The 17589-nt window shown below is 37.9% G+C and overlaps 3 protein-coding genes across 4 annotated transcripts; 2 read left to right on the top strand and 1 right to left on the bottom strand.

Moving 5' to 3' along the window:
* The first annotated feature begins 2894 nt into the window (after nucleotides 1–2894).
* On the top strand, nucleotides 2895–5946 carry LOC109213425 (heat shock protein 82). The gene is made up of 3 exons (XM_019377221.1): nucleotides 2895–3316; nucleotides 3780–4060; nucleotides 4156–5946. Exons 1-3 carry the CDS (start codon nucleotides 3037–3039, stop codon nucleotides 5704–5706), a joined length of 2112 nt encoding a protein of 703 aa, XP_019232766.1. The 5' UTR covers nucleotides 2895–3036; the 3' UTR covers nucleotides 5707–5946.
* A 1384-nt stretch (nucleotides 5947–7330) lies between these two features.
* On the top strand, nucleotides 7331–12387 carry LOC109213429. 2 transcript variants are annotated; one of them, XM_019377225.1, is made up of 8 exons: nucleotides 7331–7544; nucleotides 7693–7864; nucleotides 7974–8072; nucleotides 8506–8714; nucleotides 9061–9149; nucleotides 9319–9681; nucleotides 10048–11268; nucleotides 12088–12387. In XM_019377225.1, the coding sequence occupies exons 2-7, from the start codon at nucleotides 7791–7793 to the stop codon at nucleotides 11260–11262; spliced, it is 2049 nt and encodes a 682-aa protein (XP_019232770.1). In that variant the 5' UTR covers nucleotides 7331–7544; nucleotides 7693–7790; the 3' UTR covers nucleotides 11263–11268; nucleotides 12088–12387. The 2 variants fall into 2 exon arrangements, with proteins under 2 accessions (XP_019232770.1, XP_019232771.1); XM_019377226.1 differs by having other exon boundaries at nucleotides 10048–11263.
* Nucleotides 12388–16690: 4303 nt separating this feature from the next.
* On the bottom strand, nucleotides 16691–17265 carry LOC109213424. The gene is made up of 4 exons (XM_019377220.1): nucleotides 17205–17265; nucleotides 17071–17138; nucleotides 16891–16983; nucleotides 16691–16825 (listed from the first exon to the last, which is right to left on the bottom strand). Exons 1-4 carry the CDS (start codon nucleotides 17263–17265, stop codon nucleotides 16691–16693), a joined length of 357 nt encoding a protein of 118 aa, XP_019232765.1.
* Nucleotides 17266–17589: the final 324 nt, after the last annotated feature.

A 17589-nucleotide genomic window follows, 5' to 3' on the forward strand; every position in this document is an offset into this window, starting at 1 on the left:
AAAATATCAATTACAACACACAATATTAATTTAGCATTTCATATAGTAGTATAGTCATAGGTAGGTGCAGGTATGTAGCAAAATAATTATATACTCTGTTGGTATACTTGTATACCATACTAGTATCATATAATATTTGAAAATCTTTTTTGTTTCTTTAATTGAATGTAATTGGATTGTATTTTTAAAATAATAAAGTAAATTATTCAATACTGATTCTCAGACAACTTTTTTCCTTACCCTCTGCGTCTTGCGTGGAAGCCGTGAGTATGGTCCCTCTATATGTTGACTTTAAAAAACTTGCATCAACTACAACTGTCGGCCTACAATAGATCCATCCTCTAATCTATGCATATATAGCTATGAATGCATACAAGAAGCTCCCATCTCCTTCAGTGTGTAGTCGTGTCACTGATTCTGGGTTAGCGTACTCTAACATATAAAGATATGTTGGTATTTTCTTGTATGACTCACTTGGTGTTCCTCTCAACAATTGCATTGCTTTTTCTTTTGATCTCCATGCTTGCATGTAGCTTAAGTCCATACCATATGCTTTTTGGATGTCTCTCTGGATATCTATTGGTGTATATATGATTTTCGGGTCAACAAGTTTATCTTGTACCACATCTGCAACAAAAGCTGAGATAGCTTGCTTTTGTGAACAAAATCTCTTATCATTTAAACAATTATGGAGAGAATTGAAATCCGTCACTTTGAAAAGATTTGATGCTCGCAGGCTTGATGCTTTAAGTCTCCAAGTGCATCTTTCATCCACGCATTCAAGGGTATACCTGTTTATAATACAAATACAATTATGTATCATGTTTTATTGATAAAAGACACACACAAAAAGCCGTACAATTATATACTCACATAGTATACTCATATAGCATACCTATATACTATATCAGTATCATATTTTGCTGATAAAAAACATAGACAAACCAGCACAATTCTATACTCACATAGTATACTGATTTAGCATACATATATACTATATTGGTATTATATTTTACTAATAATAACAAACACAAACCAGTACAATTATATACTCGCATATTATACTGATATAGCATACTTATATACTATACCAGTATCACTAATAAAAAATACAGACAAACCAATACAATTCTATACTCTCATAGTATACTGATTTAGCATACTTATATACTATATAGCTATCACATAGTTTTTTACTTGAAAAAATGCAGACGAACCTTCTTGGGCATGATTTATTAACCCGATATTGACATTTTTCTCTAGTGACATACTGTTTCATAACGAGAGCCAGCAGGTTCTTGTCTTTTTTAAATTTGTCCTTTTTCAACTTTTTGATGAAATTGATCAGTTATGATGTTTACATCATCAAGTTCTATACTGGTGTCATCTCCTTCTTGCACATCAAACGTACTAATTATATCGGTGCTTTCAATTGTGCAATTTCTGATGAAATTGTAGCAACATCGAAACTGGAGGTGCTTGCAGCTATAGTATTTTTAGCAAACGACACACACAGTGGAAGTGTTGTCATCCCTGCACTTGATTTTTTCAATTCCATGTAAACACTAACACTCATATCGCTGCAAATTGTAATTGGTGGATATCCTTGAGCAACACCATGCTGAATATCTATTGTGTTACTGTCCTTTTGCAGTTGCTTTGCAATTTCTCCGAGAAGTTGTTCAAATTTCCAACAGGTCTTTATTAGAATTGCATCAACATGAAAGTTTATGAAATTATGGTTATCATCCCATTCTCCACTATGCTGCAGCAGAATTGGTATATTTTCCACGATTCTGAAGTTATAACTACTTTTATGTCCGAAATTGAATCTCAACAATGTAAATTTCAATAGTTTTGATGTCAAATATTGAATTTCAACAAAAGATTTTTTGAAAATCAAATCAGTTGTTATGATTCAAACCTCTAGATCTCCAGATCTCCAAACCGAGAATAGAATTTTCAGCTAAAATTCAGAAGTTTGAGCGCTAGACTTTTGTAATGCTTATAATTTTTGACATTCTGCTCTGCCAGCGAAATCAAAATCGGAAAAATAAGATGCGAGTTTGAGCATCAAAAGTCTTAGCATCTTCCAAAGTCAAATCAGCTACTTCTACAAAATTTAAGGAGAAAAACTCGAATTGTAAAGAGAAATCAGCATCTTCGCTCTGTTTTTTCACACTTCCGATCTTCAAATTAGGGTGGCGATCTTCAAATCTTCAACAGATGCCGGTGGAAATCTCAATTTTGTGCGCTTATTTTTTGAAATTTTGAGCAACTTTTGCGTTTTTATAGTTAGGGCATTAGCGTGGGGTAGTTATTTTGAGATACCCGTTTGTTTATTAAATGGGTAGGGGATTGTAATTATTTAATGGGTAGAATTCTTTTATGGGTAGAGCAGGGTAAATAATTTCACTTTTATATGTACTCCTCTCTTTTTCCTTTAATATTCGCTCGGCCTCCCATCCACTCGTCGCTTAATTTTTTTTAATAATTATTTTGTAGTTTTTTTATTTTCTATTTATCTTTCTTTATCTTTATGGTTGTCAGAAAACCACTTGGAGAATATACACGAGAAAATAAGATTAGATTTGTAATCCAATAAATATTACTCCTATATAAAATATTTGTCCTATAGGAAAATAAAATTATTTACTCAATACAGGACAAGTCCATCTATAGATAAAGTTTTTTATTATTTTGTTGTGATGACAAGTAGGAACTGGAAGTTTTTTGGTTAAGAACATTCCAGATGTCTTAGGTGGACAAAACTTTTTTTTATTTTATGTGCGTATACTCATTCCACGTCAGCGAGAGGAAGCACTTTTTTGTGTAGACGGACGTAGAAGACTCGAGAAGCAGAGATTTCACCTCTTCGTCAAGGCAACTTCTTTCGCTGATAGAAGAACCTAGAATTCTTCTGCATTCATATATAAACCACTCTCCCCTTCCTCACGAAAATCAGATCCAAAGTGTTCTTACGAAAATCTCTATTCATAGCGTCCTAGCAAGCTTCGCATTCTCTGCATTTCTAAAATGGCGGATGTTCAAATGGCTGAGGCAGAAACCTTCGCATTCCAGGCTGAGATTAATCAGTTGTTGAGTTTAATCATTAACACTTTCTACAGCAATAAGGAGATTTTCCTTCGGGAACTTATTAGCAACTCTTCTGATGCATTGGACAAGATTCGATTCGAGAGTTTGACGGATAAGAGCAAGCTCGATGCTCAACCTGAGCTCTTCATTCGCCTTGTTCCGGATAAGGCTAATAAGACCCTCTCCATTATCGATAGCGGAATCGGCATGACTAAAGCAGGTAATCGCATTGTTCATCTACTGTTACTATTCCGTTGTTTGTCCAGCGTTATATTGCTCTGTTTTTCTCCAAGAGATTTATCGGTGCTAGCTTTTCGTAGACTTTTGTTTCAATGAAATTTTTATCTGTATGCATATGTTGCTGTAGTTTAACGTTAGGAAAGTGCATTTTTCGTATGGAGAAATTTTTAACTTCCGCTTGAATTTAATTTGTGTGTTTGATTTGAAAACGTATATTCATATCCAAATATTGGTGGTATTGTCATGATTTTCCCATTAATCCTTGGAGAAAATTTAATCTCACATATCGACGCATGCAGTTTAGCTATCTGGTACTAATCGATTGATTGATGCCAATGGTTCATACTCTAGGAGGAGGATGGTTGAGTTGATTTATAAGGATGTCCGGATTTAGTTGTAGAATGGATACTGATGACTCTGTTTTTTTCTGTTGGTTCGAGTAGATTTGGTCAACAATTTGGGTACAATTGCAAGGTCCGGCACAAAGGAATTTATGGAAGCGTTGCAGGCTGGAGCTGATGTTAGTATGATTGGTCAATTTGGTGTTGGTTTCTATTCTGCTTACCTCGTAGCAGAGAAGGTCATTGTGACCACCAAGCACAACGATGATGAGCAGTATGTCTGGGAATCACAAGCCGGTGGTTCATTCACTGTTACAAGGGATGTCGATGGTGAGCAATTGGGCAGAGGAACTAAAATAACTCTCTTCCTTAAAGAGGACCAGGTAAGCAGCACTACTTAACTGCAGGAATGATTAATGTTAAAAATTCATTAGTCCTAATTTAGAGGTGGTTGTAATTAATTTTGATTTAATTACAGCTGGAGTACTTGGAGGAGAGGAGAATCAAGGATTTAGTGAAGAAGCACTCTGAATTCATCAGCTACCCTATTTATCTCTGGACTGAGAAGACTACCGAGAAAGAAATCAGTGATGATGAAGATGATGAGCCCAAGAAAGATGAGGAGGGTGCTGTTGAGGAGGTCGACGAGGATAAAGAGAAGGAGAAAGGCAAGAAAAAGAAGATTAAAGAGGTTTCTCATGAGTGGCAGCTCATTAACAAGCAGAAACCTATCTGGTTGCGCAAACCAGAGGAGATCACCAAGGATGAGTATGCCTCTTTCTACAAGAGCTTGACCAATGATTGGGAGGAGCACCTTGCTGTCAAACACTTCTCTGTTGAGGGGCAGCTTGAATTCAAGGCAATCCTCTTTGTGCCCAAGAGAGCTCCTTTTGATCTTTTTGACACCCGGAAGAAGATGAACAACATTAAGCTTTATGTCAGGAGGGTGTTCATTATGGACAACTGCGAGGAACTTATTCCTGAGTACCTCGGATTTGTGAAGGGTGTTGTTGATTCTGATGACTTGCCTCTCAACATCTCTCGTGAGATGCTACAACAGAACAAGATTCTCAAGGTGATTAGGAAGAACCTCGTGAAGAAATGTATTGAGATGTTCAATGAGATTGCTGAGAATAAGGAGGACTACAACAAGTTCTATGAGGCTTTCTCAAAGAACTTGAAGTTGGGTATTCATGAGGACAGCCAGAACAGAGCCAAGTTGGCTGACCTTCTTCGTTACCACTCCACCAAGAGTGGTGATGAGATGACCAGTCTGAAGGATTATGTCACCAGAATGAAGGAGGGCCAAAAAGACATCTATTATATCACTGGAGAAAGCAAGAAGGCAGTGGAGAACTCTCCATTCTTGGAACGTCTCAAGAAGAAAGGATATGAAGTACTCTACATGGTTGATGCCATCGATGAATATGCAGTCGGGCAGCTGAAAGAATATGATGGTAAGAAACTAGTCTCTGCTACAAAGGAGGGACTGAAGCTTGATGATGACAGTGAAGAAGAGAAGAAGAAAAAGGAGGAGAAGAAAAAGTCTTTTGAGAACCTTTGCAAGATCATTAAAGACATCCTTGGCGACAAAGTTGAGAAGGTGGTTGTATCTGATAGGATTGTTGATTCCCCTTGTTGCTTGGTTACTGGCGAATATGGTTGGACAGCCAATATGGAAAGGATCATGAAGGCTCAGGCCTTGAGGGACAGCAGCATGAGCTCTTACATGTCCAGCAAGAAGACAATGGAAATTAACCCCGACAATGGAATCATGGAAGAACTGCGTAAGAGAGCTGAGGCTGATAAAAATGACAAATCAGTGAAGGATCTTGTGTTGTTGCTCTTTGAGACAGCGCTACTGACATCTGGCTTTAGTCTTGATGACCCTAACACTTTTGCTGCAAGGATTCACAGGATGTTGAAGTTGGGTCTGAGCATTGACGAGGAAGAGGAAGCTGTTGAAGATGCGGACATGCCTGCACTAGAGGAAACTGGTGAGGAAAGCAAGATGGAAGAAGTGGACTAAGCACGCTGCTTGGTTTGAAGATGTCTGCTGAACATACATTTTACTCTTGGTTCTGTTTTCTTCTGTTTAGTACTACCTTTTTGGCTAGTGGTTCCGATGGGTCGATTGAGCCAGTTGTGTAAGCTACTGTGTCATCTAGTTTGTGTCTTGGAGTAGTTAGTGTCTCGTCCAAGTGTTACTATCAGAGTTTGTCATCGGATTTCTGAATGTTAATAGACTATTCATATTGCCTTTTTTATACTCGGTTCTACTCTTTTCCAGGATGTACAGTCCAACGAATATTCTCAAATTAACATGAATGCCCTGAGCTGGGCAAATTAGATGTGGTGGGTAACAGGGTAACTACTAAGTAGGGTACCCCTGTGAAAACAATTCAGATGACTAATTACCTGAAAGGACCAAGGTACTCTTTCAGGGAGAGTATTCTTCTTCTAGCTGATTCTCTCCTTTTAAACTGGTCAACTGAGCTAGAGTTAAATGCCCAAAATAACGTCCTTGTTGGATAATTAATTCCCCGAAAGACCCCTATGCGAGACACTTAAACAGATAAAATCGTAACTACGTGGAGAGTAACTCTTATACAAATAAGCTGACCTACAATGTCCAAATTATGCTTAACAAACTTTAGAATTTTTATAAAAGCAAATGCAATAATGCCGAGGTTTCACGATAAACTATTGGAAGATATGAATGTATGAAAAAGGTCCACTGAAGTAAGAAAAGAAAAGAGTTATGTAGACCAACATTAAAGCATGATATTCAGATTTCTATGTATCCCTGCATATGTTAATGGTGTTACATGATCTTTTTAAAAGGAAGCCATTTTGACATATTTCACAAAAGTCGTGTAGGTAATAAAAATTGAACCGCTACTCCTTTTAGCGCATACCAAAAATATATTCATTCATTTTTACTTATCTAGTATTCTAAATATAGATTTTCACTTTTACTTGCAACTTTTAACATTTCAAGACACTTTCCTTCTTTATTCCGGTTATACCAATAGTATTAATTACTGATTTCAAATCAATTTCTCAAATCTATTAAAATTATGCATCAATTAATATGTGTATCATGATAAATTATGCACTTCATTTATTATTTTTAAGAGACGTGAAAAGTGCAAACTGGACAAGTAAAAATGAACAGAGGGAGTAAAAAATAAAAAAAAAAATGTTCCATTTTTTTCAAAGGAACAAAAGAATTTAAATATCTTTGATATTATGGTAGGTACACCTATTATATAAGACCATCTTCTCAAGTTATTTTTTTCTTTCTCCTCTTTGCTTTGTTTTTCTCTTTCTTTTGGAGTGTTAACTAACGGCAAGGAAAATTACCATAACCTGTAACCTTGCGCCTATTTCGAAGAACTTTCCCATAGTAATTTCAACCTTGCGACTCCTTCGCAGACCTTTTAAAGAAATTTTTTCCGAAAATACAACAGAAGTCTTTTCAGTCATTAAGAAGAGACTTCTGAGGCTATGCTCTGAAAGTTTCCAGCAAATAGCAAAACTTTAGAAACTGAATTTTTTTTATCTAAACGCGTTTGTGTTTTCTCAAAATAAAATTGTTCAAAGTATATGTCTAAAGACTGTTTTAACCCCACCCAAGTACGCATACGATATGTCAGTAAGCAGGGGGAGAAATGAAGACAAATACCTCCCACTCCCCTGCGGTCACTGCTTTCTTTTCTTGCTCTGCAATCTTCTTTCCACTTATAGTATAAGTACAGTTCACGTTTTTTAGCCCATCTTTGTAACAGCAAAAGTGCAAAACAATGTGAATATGTAATCGTCTCTACATATTCACCTGGAGTTCCACTCATTTTCTCAAATCAGGTCCTTTAATCTCCTTCTTCTACACTGGTACATTCTGATATAAATGTGCAATAGCTAGGGCTTTTTACAGAACATACACATCACATTAGCGATTCTGAAGAGTTGATTCGGTTTCAAGTGTTAAATTTGATAAGTCTCTTATTTTCAGAAGCTGTAGCGGAAAGTTACAGGCGGAAACTGTGGAGGTAGGGGGCTATAGTTGTACGAACTTGTACTGACTGTGAAACTTTGAGCAACGACTTCAGAATGAGTGTGGAAATTGAAGAACACAGCTCAGGAGAGCGGTTGGAATCGGAGAGAACCACTACAGAGATTTTAAAGTGACATTAACGTTTTCTTACTCTTTTTTATTTTTATTTTCGCTTCTATATCCAATTGCAAGTATTACATTGATTAACATAAACTTTTTGTTTGATAATTGTGCTGCAGAGAATCTAGGCTTACGTACACTAAAGCATTCATGTTATCATTGATTAACCTGCAAATTTGTAAGGAGTTACCCAAGGATTTTGATTCATCAGTTTTACGGTAAGTGAAATGTCGCAACTTTAATTGCTTGATGTCGTCTCTGCTAATATTGCTTTATTGATTCCTTTGTGCTTTAATTAAGTTGTTCACTGTGCTTTAACTGCGAGAAAAAGTGCCGAACTGCTTAATTATTGCATATAAAAGAAGATACTTCGCGTGACTTTATTTATGAACACTTCCATTTACAGCTGAGAAATTTGATGTCGAAAACTATCTTCCGCTTTTTTACATTCAATTGCTGGTAACAATATCTCTGCTTATCGCAACAAAAAGAAAAAAAATGAATCGAAGAAAGAAATAGAATAATCACTGCGTGGGTTGACTTATTGACTCGTGACAATTGACGCTGATCTTACAGGTTTAATAACTAGTTACTATTAATTTATATTTGGTGACTAGTTCTTTCTGCATCTTGTAATTGCTTCCCTAACAGCGAACTTGATGGTGCATCTGAGTATAAGCTGGAAATGCAACAGACATCTGCGGTCCTACCTCCGTATGCTTCAAACAATTCTTATATTGGTCCTTCAACTTTTATTAGATGTGATTTGGTTGCTGCTTCTCGAGGATCTTGTGGAAGATGGGAGAAACAATGTTCACGGTTGAACTCACAGAATACTCCACAGGGAAGCTGTGATTCAGGTCTATGACAATAGTTGTTATGATGCATTGAATTAGTTCTCTTACTTTGTGATCAATTAAATCCAATCCTTGATATGTCGAACTTATTATGCAGAGTGCGCTCGAATTGTATAATCAAGTTAGTTTCAGAAACAGTCAGGTTTTTTATGTAATAGGAGGTTCTGCTAGATTGTATTCACTTGGTTAAATCAATGTTTCAATAACACACTTTATTTTTCTTCATGTGTCTGGATGTTGCATGCATACATCTCAAATGCCCAGTGTATAGATGGTTCACTAGTTATGAGTAGATAAGAACCTGTTATACTACCCATAGCCCTATTCTGATGATAGACATGTAATGCAGATTCCAGGGTGCAGAATGATCGTTCTGGGATTTTGGGATCAATTCTTAGTAAGAGCAAGAACCCTTATCGTCCACCACAGTCGTACAAGGTCAGGTTATTATGCACTCAAGATTGGTCATGATTATGGCTCCTGTAATGCTCTAGTATGTCTCTAGTGCAAAGCAAATACTCTTTATTCACAATATGCTTAAAGAATAGACCAACCCATTCCATGAAGTGCATGTAGTTTTTGTAAATTAAGCCTTGTTATTGTGCAGGTTGGCAATTCCAACTCGTATGCTACCCATTCATCAAAAGAAACTAAGTCTCTGGCTAACAAGGCCTGTACTGCTCAAGAGGATGTACAATTACACAATGGTACTCTTCAAAACAATGTAGTTGGGGATAAAAGTTCTGATGTTCTGGCTACCCATCGGAGCAAGCAGATTGCGAAATTGTCTGAAAGCCAAAAATCTGTCGACAAGTTTGTAGATCAAGAGAAGTCACAGTGCGAAGCACCTGATTCTAAGGATGCTGCTATTGCTACTTCTCAGCAAGAACATCCTGATTCAGATGCTAAAGCATTAAAGGCGATTAATTTGGAAGAATCTGAAAGAACACAATTTGGAAAGACACCTGAGGTATTTTTCTGGACATGGTTAGATGTTGACTAAGAGATACTTAAGTCCCAGTATCGGTTTTATTATCGATACTTTCCTCTTATTCTCGGTAGGCTTGCGATTTTTCTTAGTCCCAGTATCTGTCTTCTAAGTAGTGTCTGGGATTTTTCCCCAGATTTAAGAGCTTATTCGTCAATGCAAGTATCCGATTCATAGTTTCCTTTGACAGTTAGATGACACTTTGGTCAAGTCAACCAAGTAAAGGGTAGGAAGGTCGAAAAAATAAATGAAATGAGACTGAACTGGAATACATATTTATTCAGTCAGATAATTACGCATGATTGCAATGATAGTGGTGCAGTTTTGTCCTTTTTATCTTCTTTGCAGAAGGATGCGTCACTGCCACATGCTGACTTTCCTGGCATTGAAACAAAATGTTTGAGGAGGCCATCTACTGCCAGAAGGGAGAATGGTATTCATACGGTCAACATCTTAGCAGAGGGAAGCCTTGAAAATTTTAAACTGAATCTGGAGTCCAAGGATGATTTTGAAACTGAAATCAGTAATGAGTTGCTTTCAGATGAAGCATTCTTTCCTTCTCAGGAAAATTCGTACGAGAGGAAGTTGAAAACCATCCAATTAGAGCCCTATGAGTTCTTAGCACCAGTTCTCCGCAATTGTGGAGCTTTTGGGACAGATTGTGAAGGGATTAGGGATTCTATCTTTGATTGTGAGCTTGAGTTGGATGAGATTGAGGAAAGCACATCTCTTTTTGATGATTTTTGGACTGAGATACTAGCAGTTATTCATTTGGAGCAGGAATCTAAGGTTAGTTACTCGGCTGATACAGATAACATAACAGAATCTGAAGTTCCACTTCGTTTACCGGATGAAGATGAATTGATTTTACTGAATTATGAGGAAGGGCCAAAAGAGCCCAAGATCCCTCCTGTGGACATTTCTACTGATTTGGATTTTGTGGAAGATGAAATCTTTTTGCCTGATGAGGACAGTCTGATTTCTGCTGACAATCTAACAAAGCACATGGTTGCAAAGAGTTGGTGGAAAACTGATACTGCTGATTCTGCTGACAATTCTGTAGATGCTAATTGCTCAGAGGTAACATTTGCCGGTAGAGCTGATAAAGTGATGGCTAACTTCACTGCTGAGAAATCGTCTCCACCTTGTGTGAAAGTACCATCATCTCCTGAATTTTCGAGCTCTGTAACTCACTGGAAACCATGTCCCAACCAGATCTTTTCTCAGACCCCGTGTTTCCATGTAAATCCAGAAATTCCAACTCTCCATCCATTGGATCTTTACTTTACTTGCAGTAGTTTCCAGAACATAAGAGAACCAAAGCACGTTCATTATTACCCTGCAGTATATTGGTACCCTTGGTCTGACATTCATCATGAGTCTTCCATGAAAACCACACCCGCTAATGGAAAGAAATATGAATATCTTGAACAGTATCCAATGTTACATCAGCCAGATAATGAGCAAGTCATTTATGATGTTGTACAACAATGGGATGCTGTGCAACTATTGCCTGAGACTTATCAACAATCACACTACCCAGGATTTGGATTTCCAATATGAGGTGAGGTACGCTTTCCAGCCCTGTTCTTTGACCTCTAAATTCGACTTAAAGGCCCTGTTGTTGGAGAAAGAAAGGAACTTGTTTTCATTTGGTCGCTCTGTTTCGTCATTTGGTACTAAGCGCAAAAATCTTTTGTCGTCCATTTGGATTATTTATAACTTGTCATTCTCCAGCAAATGAGAGTTGATACACCCATCGGGTGCGGCCCTTCCCCGGACCCTACGTGAATGCGGAATGACTTTGTGCACGGGGCAGCCTTTTTTTTTAAACTCACTTTCTCTTCATCATTGCAATGTTTCCATCAATTTTAGGTTAGAAGATAGCTCAAACGTGTGTTCCAACAATTTCTTACTTTCACTTGCTTGGGAGTCCAATTTTTTGAATATTTCAAGGCTATCGAAACTTAATGATCTTTGCAGTAACTTCAGCTTTCCGGTTTTTCCTTCTATATATATTTCAACTAATATAACTCTTCTGTACAAGCGGTTAATACGTATCTTTCATATGTTATACAAATGTAGCAGCATATCTAGAGTCTAATGCTATACGATTAGAGTATTGCTTTTAATCCATGGCAAATTTAGCAGTCCCTGATTTCTTCTCAAAATTGGTCATTGCTTTAGCACATGTTATGGGGAAGATGAAACATTATCTTTAGCACCCTGTAAACCATAAGACCATCTTCTCAATAGTTTTCAACTTTGATGCCTTTATTATAGTTAAATGCTGGACAAAAATGTTTAAAACTGCTTCAGCTTCAAGTCAGAATGCTATAGTGATTCATCTGGAGACAAAGATTTCAAGGTCCTTTTTTCATTTTTCAGATAACCAGAAGCTGCTGATATGCAACTAGCTCGTTGACATGAAAGAAGAAGCAAAAAGGAGACTCTATTGCAGCTAGCTAACTTCCACTGTCTACAGCAAAGAATATGCCTTAGGATTTTAGTTTGTAGTTGATGATCATGACCGTAGGATTTTAGTTTGTAGTAGATGATCATTTTGATGGAATGGGCAACTGCTGGTTGACACACACAGAACTCATCCATTGCTGAAGTTTGTATATACACACACACATTAGCTTCAGACAGGAAGGCAGCTTGTCCGCACTTGTTTTAGTTGGAAAAGGAACCGACTTAGGAGAACACAACATTCATCAAGGTATTAAATAAATCAAACTTCACATTTAATCCCTGGATGTCGTATTTTTATTGATCATGCAGGTAGAAATACTATCTCTAAGTATCATGTTCTTTGACTTCCTAGCTTATTTATGGTATACTCCGATGTTATTTAGATTGTAATCCAGGGAGTAATAAAATTGATAATTTCTGGAGAGAAATCTTCAGCAAAAGAGAGGAGGAAGAAGAGAGATCAACGAGATCATGGAGAGAACATTTCTCTGATATCAGAAAATGAAACTTGAAAATACAAGGACTAACTACCTTCAGTATATACACTAACTGACTTCTTTAACTTAGCTGCAGTTTGGACAAAAGATAGTTATGCTGCAGTTTTCCAAGGCTCTTTGTCAGTCAGTCTGCCAGTTGCTCCTTGGTCGAGATATGAAAGTTTTTTATCATCTCTTGAACAATCTTCTCCCTAACAAAGTGACAGTCAATGTCAATATGCTTAGTTCTCTCATGAAAAATAGGATTGGCTGCAATCTGAATGGCAGCTTTACTGTCACAATATAGAGAGATAGGCCAATTGACATCAACTCCCAGCTTCTTGAACAATCCTGTTAACCAGGTCAATTCAGCAACTGTGGAAGCCATGCTTCTGAATTCTGCCTCTAACGAGCTTCTGGCTACTGTGTCCCCAAACTTCACTCGATACCCTGTAACAGACCTCCTGGTTTGTAGACGGCCTCCCCAATCTGAATTATAATAGGTTACAAGTGTGCCAGAGCTATCTGAAGGCATTAGTAGGCCTAGACTAGGAGCTGACTTGATGTATCTTACCACTCTGAGAGCAGCCTCTAGGTGTGACTGCTTTGGCTTGTGCATAAATTGGCTGAGCACTTGCACAACATACGCAATATGAATTCTGGTCAATAGTGAGATATAACAGTCTTCCTATGAGCCTCTGATATTGACATGGATCTGCCAATAGGTTGTCATCTTTTGTTACTTCAGATACGGAGTCTCCTTTGATGAAAGAATCATATTCTTCAGATGTGAGTTTAACATTAGATTCCAACCGAGTACCAGCTGGTTTGGATCCTCCTAATCCCATTTCAGAGATAAGTTCCAATGCATATTTTCTTTGACTCATTACTATGCCTTTTCTAGACCTAGCGAATTCTATCCCAAGAAAGAATTTTAGTTCACCCAAATCCTTCATTTTGAACTTGAGCTTGAGATCATTCCTGGTTTTGACTATCAAATTGGAACAATTACCTGTCACTAGCAGATCATCTACATAGACCAAGACAACTACTAGTGCAGTCTGTTCCCTTTTGGTGAAAAGAGAGTAATCATAGTGACTTTGAGTGAAGCCAAGATCCAGTAGAGCATCAGTTAGCTTTTTGTTCCATTGTCTAGGGGCTTGCTTTAAGCCATACAATGATTTATGAAGTTTGCAGACTTTAAGAATCCCTTCCTGGCTTGCAAACCCATGAGGAATGTCCATATAAATTTCTTCTAGAAGATCACCTTGCAAAAAAGCATTCTGGACATCCATTTGGTAGATAGGCCAATGCTTGGCTGCTACAATAGCAATGACAGATCTCACTGTGACCATTTTGGCCACAGGAGAAAAAGTTTCTGTATAACCTAGTCCCTCCTATTAGCTATAGCCCTTAGCCACTAGCCTGGTTTTATACCTCTCCACAGCTCCTGATGCAGTGTACTTCACCTTGAACACCCATCTGCAACCTATAGGCATCTTGCAAGGAGGTGGGTCAACAATACTCCAAGTGTGGTTATCCTCTAAGGTTGCAATCTCTGATTGCATAGCCTCTATCCAATGTTTATGCTTCACAGCTTCAGAATAAGACTTAGGCTCTGCAATAGCTGAATAAGCAGTAAGAGCAATTCCAAATGACTGAGATATGTTGGAATAGGAAATATAATTGGACATGGGATAACAGCGGTTAGCATTCCCTTGCTTCTGAGTGACATAGTCTTTTATCCATACAGGTGGTCTACTGGTTCTAGTGGATTTTCTGCTTGCCTCTGGTGCATTTGAGGACATGGGAATGTCATGTGCTGTAAGGTTGGAAGCATCAACTGTCTCAGTGGGTGTAACAGATGCTGGTGTGTCCAGCATAACAGGAGGTTGCACAATTGCTTCTGGCATGACAGTGTCTGAGGCTAGCTTAGCAGACTCAACAGTCTATAAATAGAAGGAGCAGTGGAGGAAATAGTGGTTAAATCTAGGACTGGAAATAAGGAGGAGACAATAGTAGGAAGATGTTTAAATGGAAATACTTCTTCTTTGAACACTAAATGGAAATACTTCTTCTTTGAACACTGCTTCTCTACTAACTTGAAAGCTCCTTGAGTGGATAACATACATTTTATATCCCTTTTGTGTCATGGAATAACCAAGGAATATGGCAGGAACAACTCTAGCTGAGAATTTAGACCCTCTTTGAGGTCTGTGACATATCCCAAGCAACCAAATATCCTCAGATGCTTTAATGAAGGCAAGTGACCGTGTAACACCTCATACGGACACCTGCCTTGGAGAGTAGGTGTAGGTACTCTATTGATCACATAAACATCAGTTAAAGCACATTCTCCCAAAACTTTAGAGGAACTGATGCCTGGAACCTCAAGGCTCTTGCAGTGTCTAGAATGTATCTGTGTCTCCTCTATGCTACTCCATTTTGCTGAGGAGTGTAAACACAAGACTCTGATGAATGATTCCAAAGGATTGAAGAGGTGCTGTCGTTTGTGAATTAAAGAACTCACAGCCATTGTCAGTTCTGAGCACTTTTACAGAACATGAATAGACATTCTGAACCATGAGTAAGAAATTTCTTAACACTATGATTACTTAACCTTTGGAAGGTAACAAGAAAATCCAAACGTACCTGGAGTGATCATCTACTAAGGTTAGAAAGTAACTTTTACCATCGTATGTAGGAACTCTGTAAGGGCCCCAAACATCTTCATGAATAGTATGAAAGCAAGCATTAGAAACAGTATTACTTAAAGGAAATGGCAGTCTTGATTGTTTAGCTAGTGGACAAACAGTACAGTGACCTTCAGACTTATCAAGTTCTATAGACTGAAACTCTTTCATCCTTTTCAGAGTACTAAGTGACACATGTCCTAGTCGTTTATGCCAAAGGACTACACTTATTCTACTGCCAATTATTGTATTTACAGCTATAGACTTTGAGAAATCTTTTGAAGCATTACACTGTGGAATAGTTGTCACAGTAGAGTCCACATGAAGCTTGATGTTATGGTTGAACACATATAGAACACTGTCCTCTCTACCAATCCCCTTCACTTTGCCACTAAAGAGATCCTGAAAATTGAAGAAGTCAGGAAAGAATTAGGCTGCACACTTTAGTTCTTTTGTCAGCTTTGATACAGACAAGAGATTGTATTGGAATCCAGGTATATGCATCACATTGGTTATCTTTTGGCCAGGAAAAAGATAGGTAGAACCTATGTGATTGACAGTAACTGACTCCCCAGTAGATAGATGAACTTTGCACTCTTTAGATTTATCACATAAGCTACTTTCAGTTAAAATTTGTTTGTTGTTAACCATGTGGTTTGATGCTCTAGAATCTACTATCCACTTAATTAGATCCTCACTAGTAGTAGTAGCTGCATTTGCTATACCTGCAGGCACAGATGAGTTACCATTCTCATTTCCTTTGCCAAGCATCTGCAGAATTTGAGTGTACTGCTCCTGAGTGAATTGTGGAATCCCTGCTAGTCCTACTTGAATGTTCTGATTCTGAACTTGACAAGGTGCTGCATTCCTAGCCAAGTTAGAACTTGTACCAGAAACGTCACTAATAGAAGCGGAGTTGGCATCATCATTAGATTGGTTGTCTCTAGCATAGTTGATGGAGAGAGTCTTCTTCTTAGCTTTGAAGTCTGCTGGATATCCTACCAACTTATAACACGTATCTTTGGTGTGCCCTTTGAAATGACAATAGTCACCGTAGAGGTTGTTCTTCTTGTGCCTATAGACAGGTCCTGAACTGGAAGATCCTCCTTTGTTATTGTAGATGGCAGTGTTGCCAGGACTGGGCGAGTTAGTAGCCCTGTAACCACCATTGTTGCTAAACAAGGCTATTCCTTCATTTATCTCAGGCACATGTCTAAGGGGAGTCAATGATCTCCTACTTTCCTCAGATATTATCATAGCATATGCCTTATTAATCGAAGGATTTGGTGACATCATCATAATATGATTGCTAGACTGAGCATATGATTCATTCAATCCCATTAGAAACTACAGAAGTCTTTGAGACTCAAACTGCTCAACATACTTTTTGGACTCTTCACAACCACAACCAGGACAAGGCATCAAGGGATCAAATTCTGCCCGCAAATAGACTGAAACTGATGAGATACCTTGGCTATTTGTCTGTGAAGGTACAAAATTATAGATCCATTTACTTTATCAAAAGTTTCCCTAAGGTCAGTCCAAACCTTCTGAGCAATTGTAGCATACACCATACCACTAAGTAATTCATTGCTAATATAATTCATTATCCATGAAAGCACTATAGCATTGCAATTCTCCTACAGCTCATGCAAAGATGGATCAAATGTGTCCTTAGAATACCTACCATCGACAAATCCTAATTTGCTCTTATCAAGTAAACTAACTCGCATAGAACTGTTCCATAAGGCATAATTCTCAATTCCAGTGAGTTTAATTGAGATTAACGAGCTACCTGGAGTATGGCAAGGCTGGAAAAAGAGTGGATGATGCTAATCTACAACTGGAATAGCGCCAATACCGCCTCTAGCTGGAGGTAGTGCAGGAATATCAGTAGTACCATCTGAAGTCTCAATCGCCATTGATAATGAGGTTGAAAACTCAGAGAAATTTCTGAATTCAAAACCCTAACTGCTCAAATACGAATTTCACCAACAATGGCGACTCGAAAGCTATTGGGTGAAATGAAGAACAATTGATGATAGCACCAGAGAGGAGTGAACAGAGCTCGGATCAATCCACAAGCTCTGATACCATGATGATTTTTGGAGAGAAATATTGAGCAAAAGAGAGAAGAGGAAGAAGAGAGATCAACGAGACCATAGAGAGAACATTTCTCTGATATCAGAAAATGAAACTTGAAAATACAAGGACTAACTACCTTTAGCTATATATTGTACACTAAC

The sequence above is a fragment of the Nicotiana attenuata genome, unplaced genomic scaffold, assembly GCF_001879085.1.
Source record: "Nicotiana attenuata strain UT unplaced genomic scaffold, NIATTr2, whole genome shotgun sequence".
Classification (NCBI taxonomy): Eukaryota; Viridiplantae; Streptophyta; class Magnoliopsida; order Solanales; family Solanaceae; genus Nicotiana; species Nicotiana attenuata.

What these genes read in the sequence shown, in the direction of transcription:
- LOC109213425 (XM_019377221.1), top strand. Translation starts at nt 3,037, where the DNA reads ATGGCGGATGTTCAAATGGCTGAGGCAGAAACCTTCGCATTCCAGGCT. An exon ending in AATCGGCATGACTAAAGCAG is followed by an intron (nt 3,317 to 3,779) that starts GTAATCGCATTG and finishes TGGTTCGAGTAG; the next exon opens with ATTTGGTCAACAATTTGGGT. An exon ending in TCTTCCTTAAAGAGGACCAG is followed by an intron (nt 4,061 to 4,155) that starts GTAAGCAGCACT and finishes ATTTAATTACAG; the next exon opens with CTGGAGTACTTGGAGGAGAG.
- LOC109213429 (XM_019377225.1), top strand. Translation starts at nt 7,791, where the DNA reads ATGAGTGTGGAAATTGAAGAACACAGCTCAGGAGAGCGGTTGGAATCG. An exon ending in GTCCACCACAGTCGTACAAG is followed by an intron (nt 9,150 to 9,318) that starts GTCAGGTTATTA and finishes GTTATTGTGCAG; the next exon opens with GTTGGCAATTCCAACTCGTA. An exon ending in AATTTGGAAAGACACCTGAG is followed by an intron (nt 9,682 to 10,047) that starts GTATTTTTCTGG and finishes TCTTCTTTGCAG; the next exon opens with AAGGATGCGTCACTGCCACA.
- LOC109213424 (XM_019377220.1), bottom strand. Translation starts at nt 17,265, where the DNA reads ATGGCGATTGAGACTTCAGATGGTACTACTGATATTCCTGCACTACCT. An exon ending in TATGGAACAGTTCTATGCGA is followed by an intron (nt 16,984 to 17,070) that starts GTTAGTTTACTT and finishes CATGAGCTGTAG; the next exon opens with GAGAATTGCAATGCTATAGT. An exon ending in ATGCTACAATTGCTCAGAAG is followed by an intron (nt 16,826 to 16,890) that starts GTTTGGACTGAC and finishes GTACCTTCACAG; the next exon opens with ACAAATAGCCAAGGTATCTC.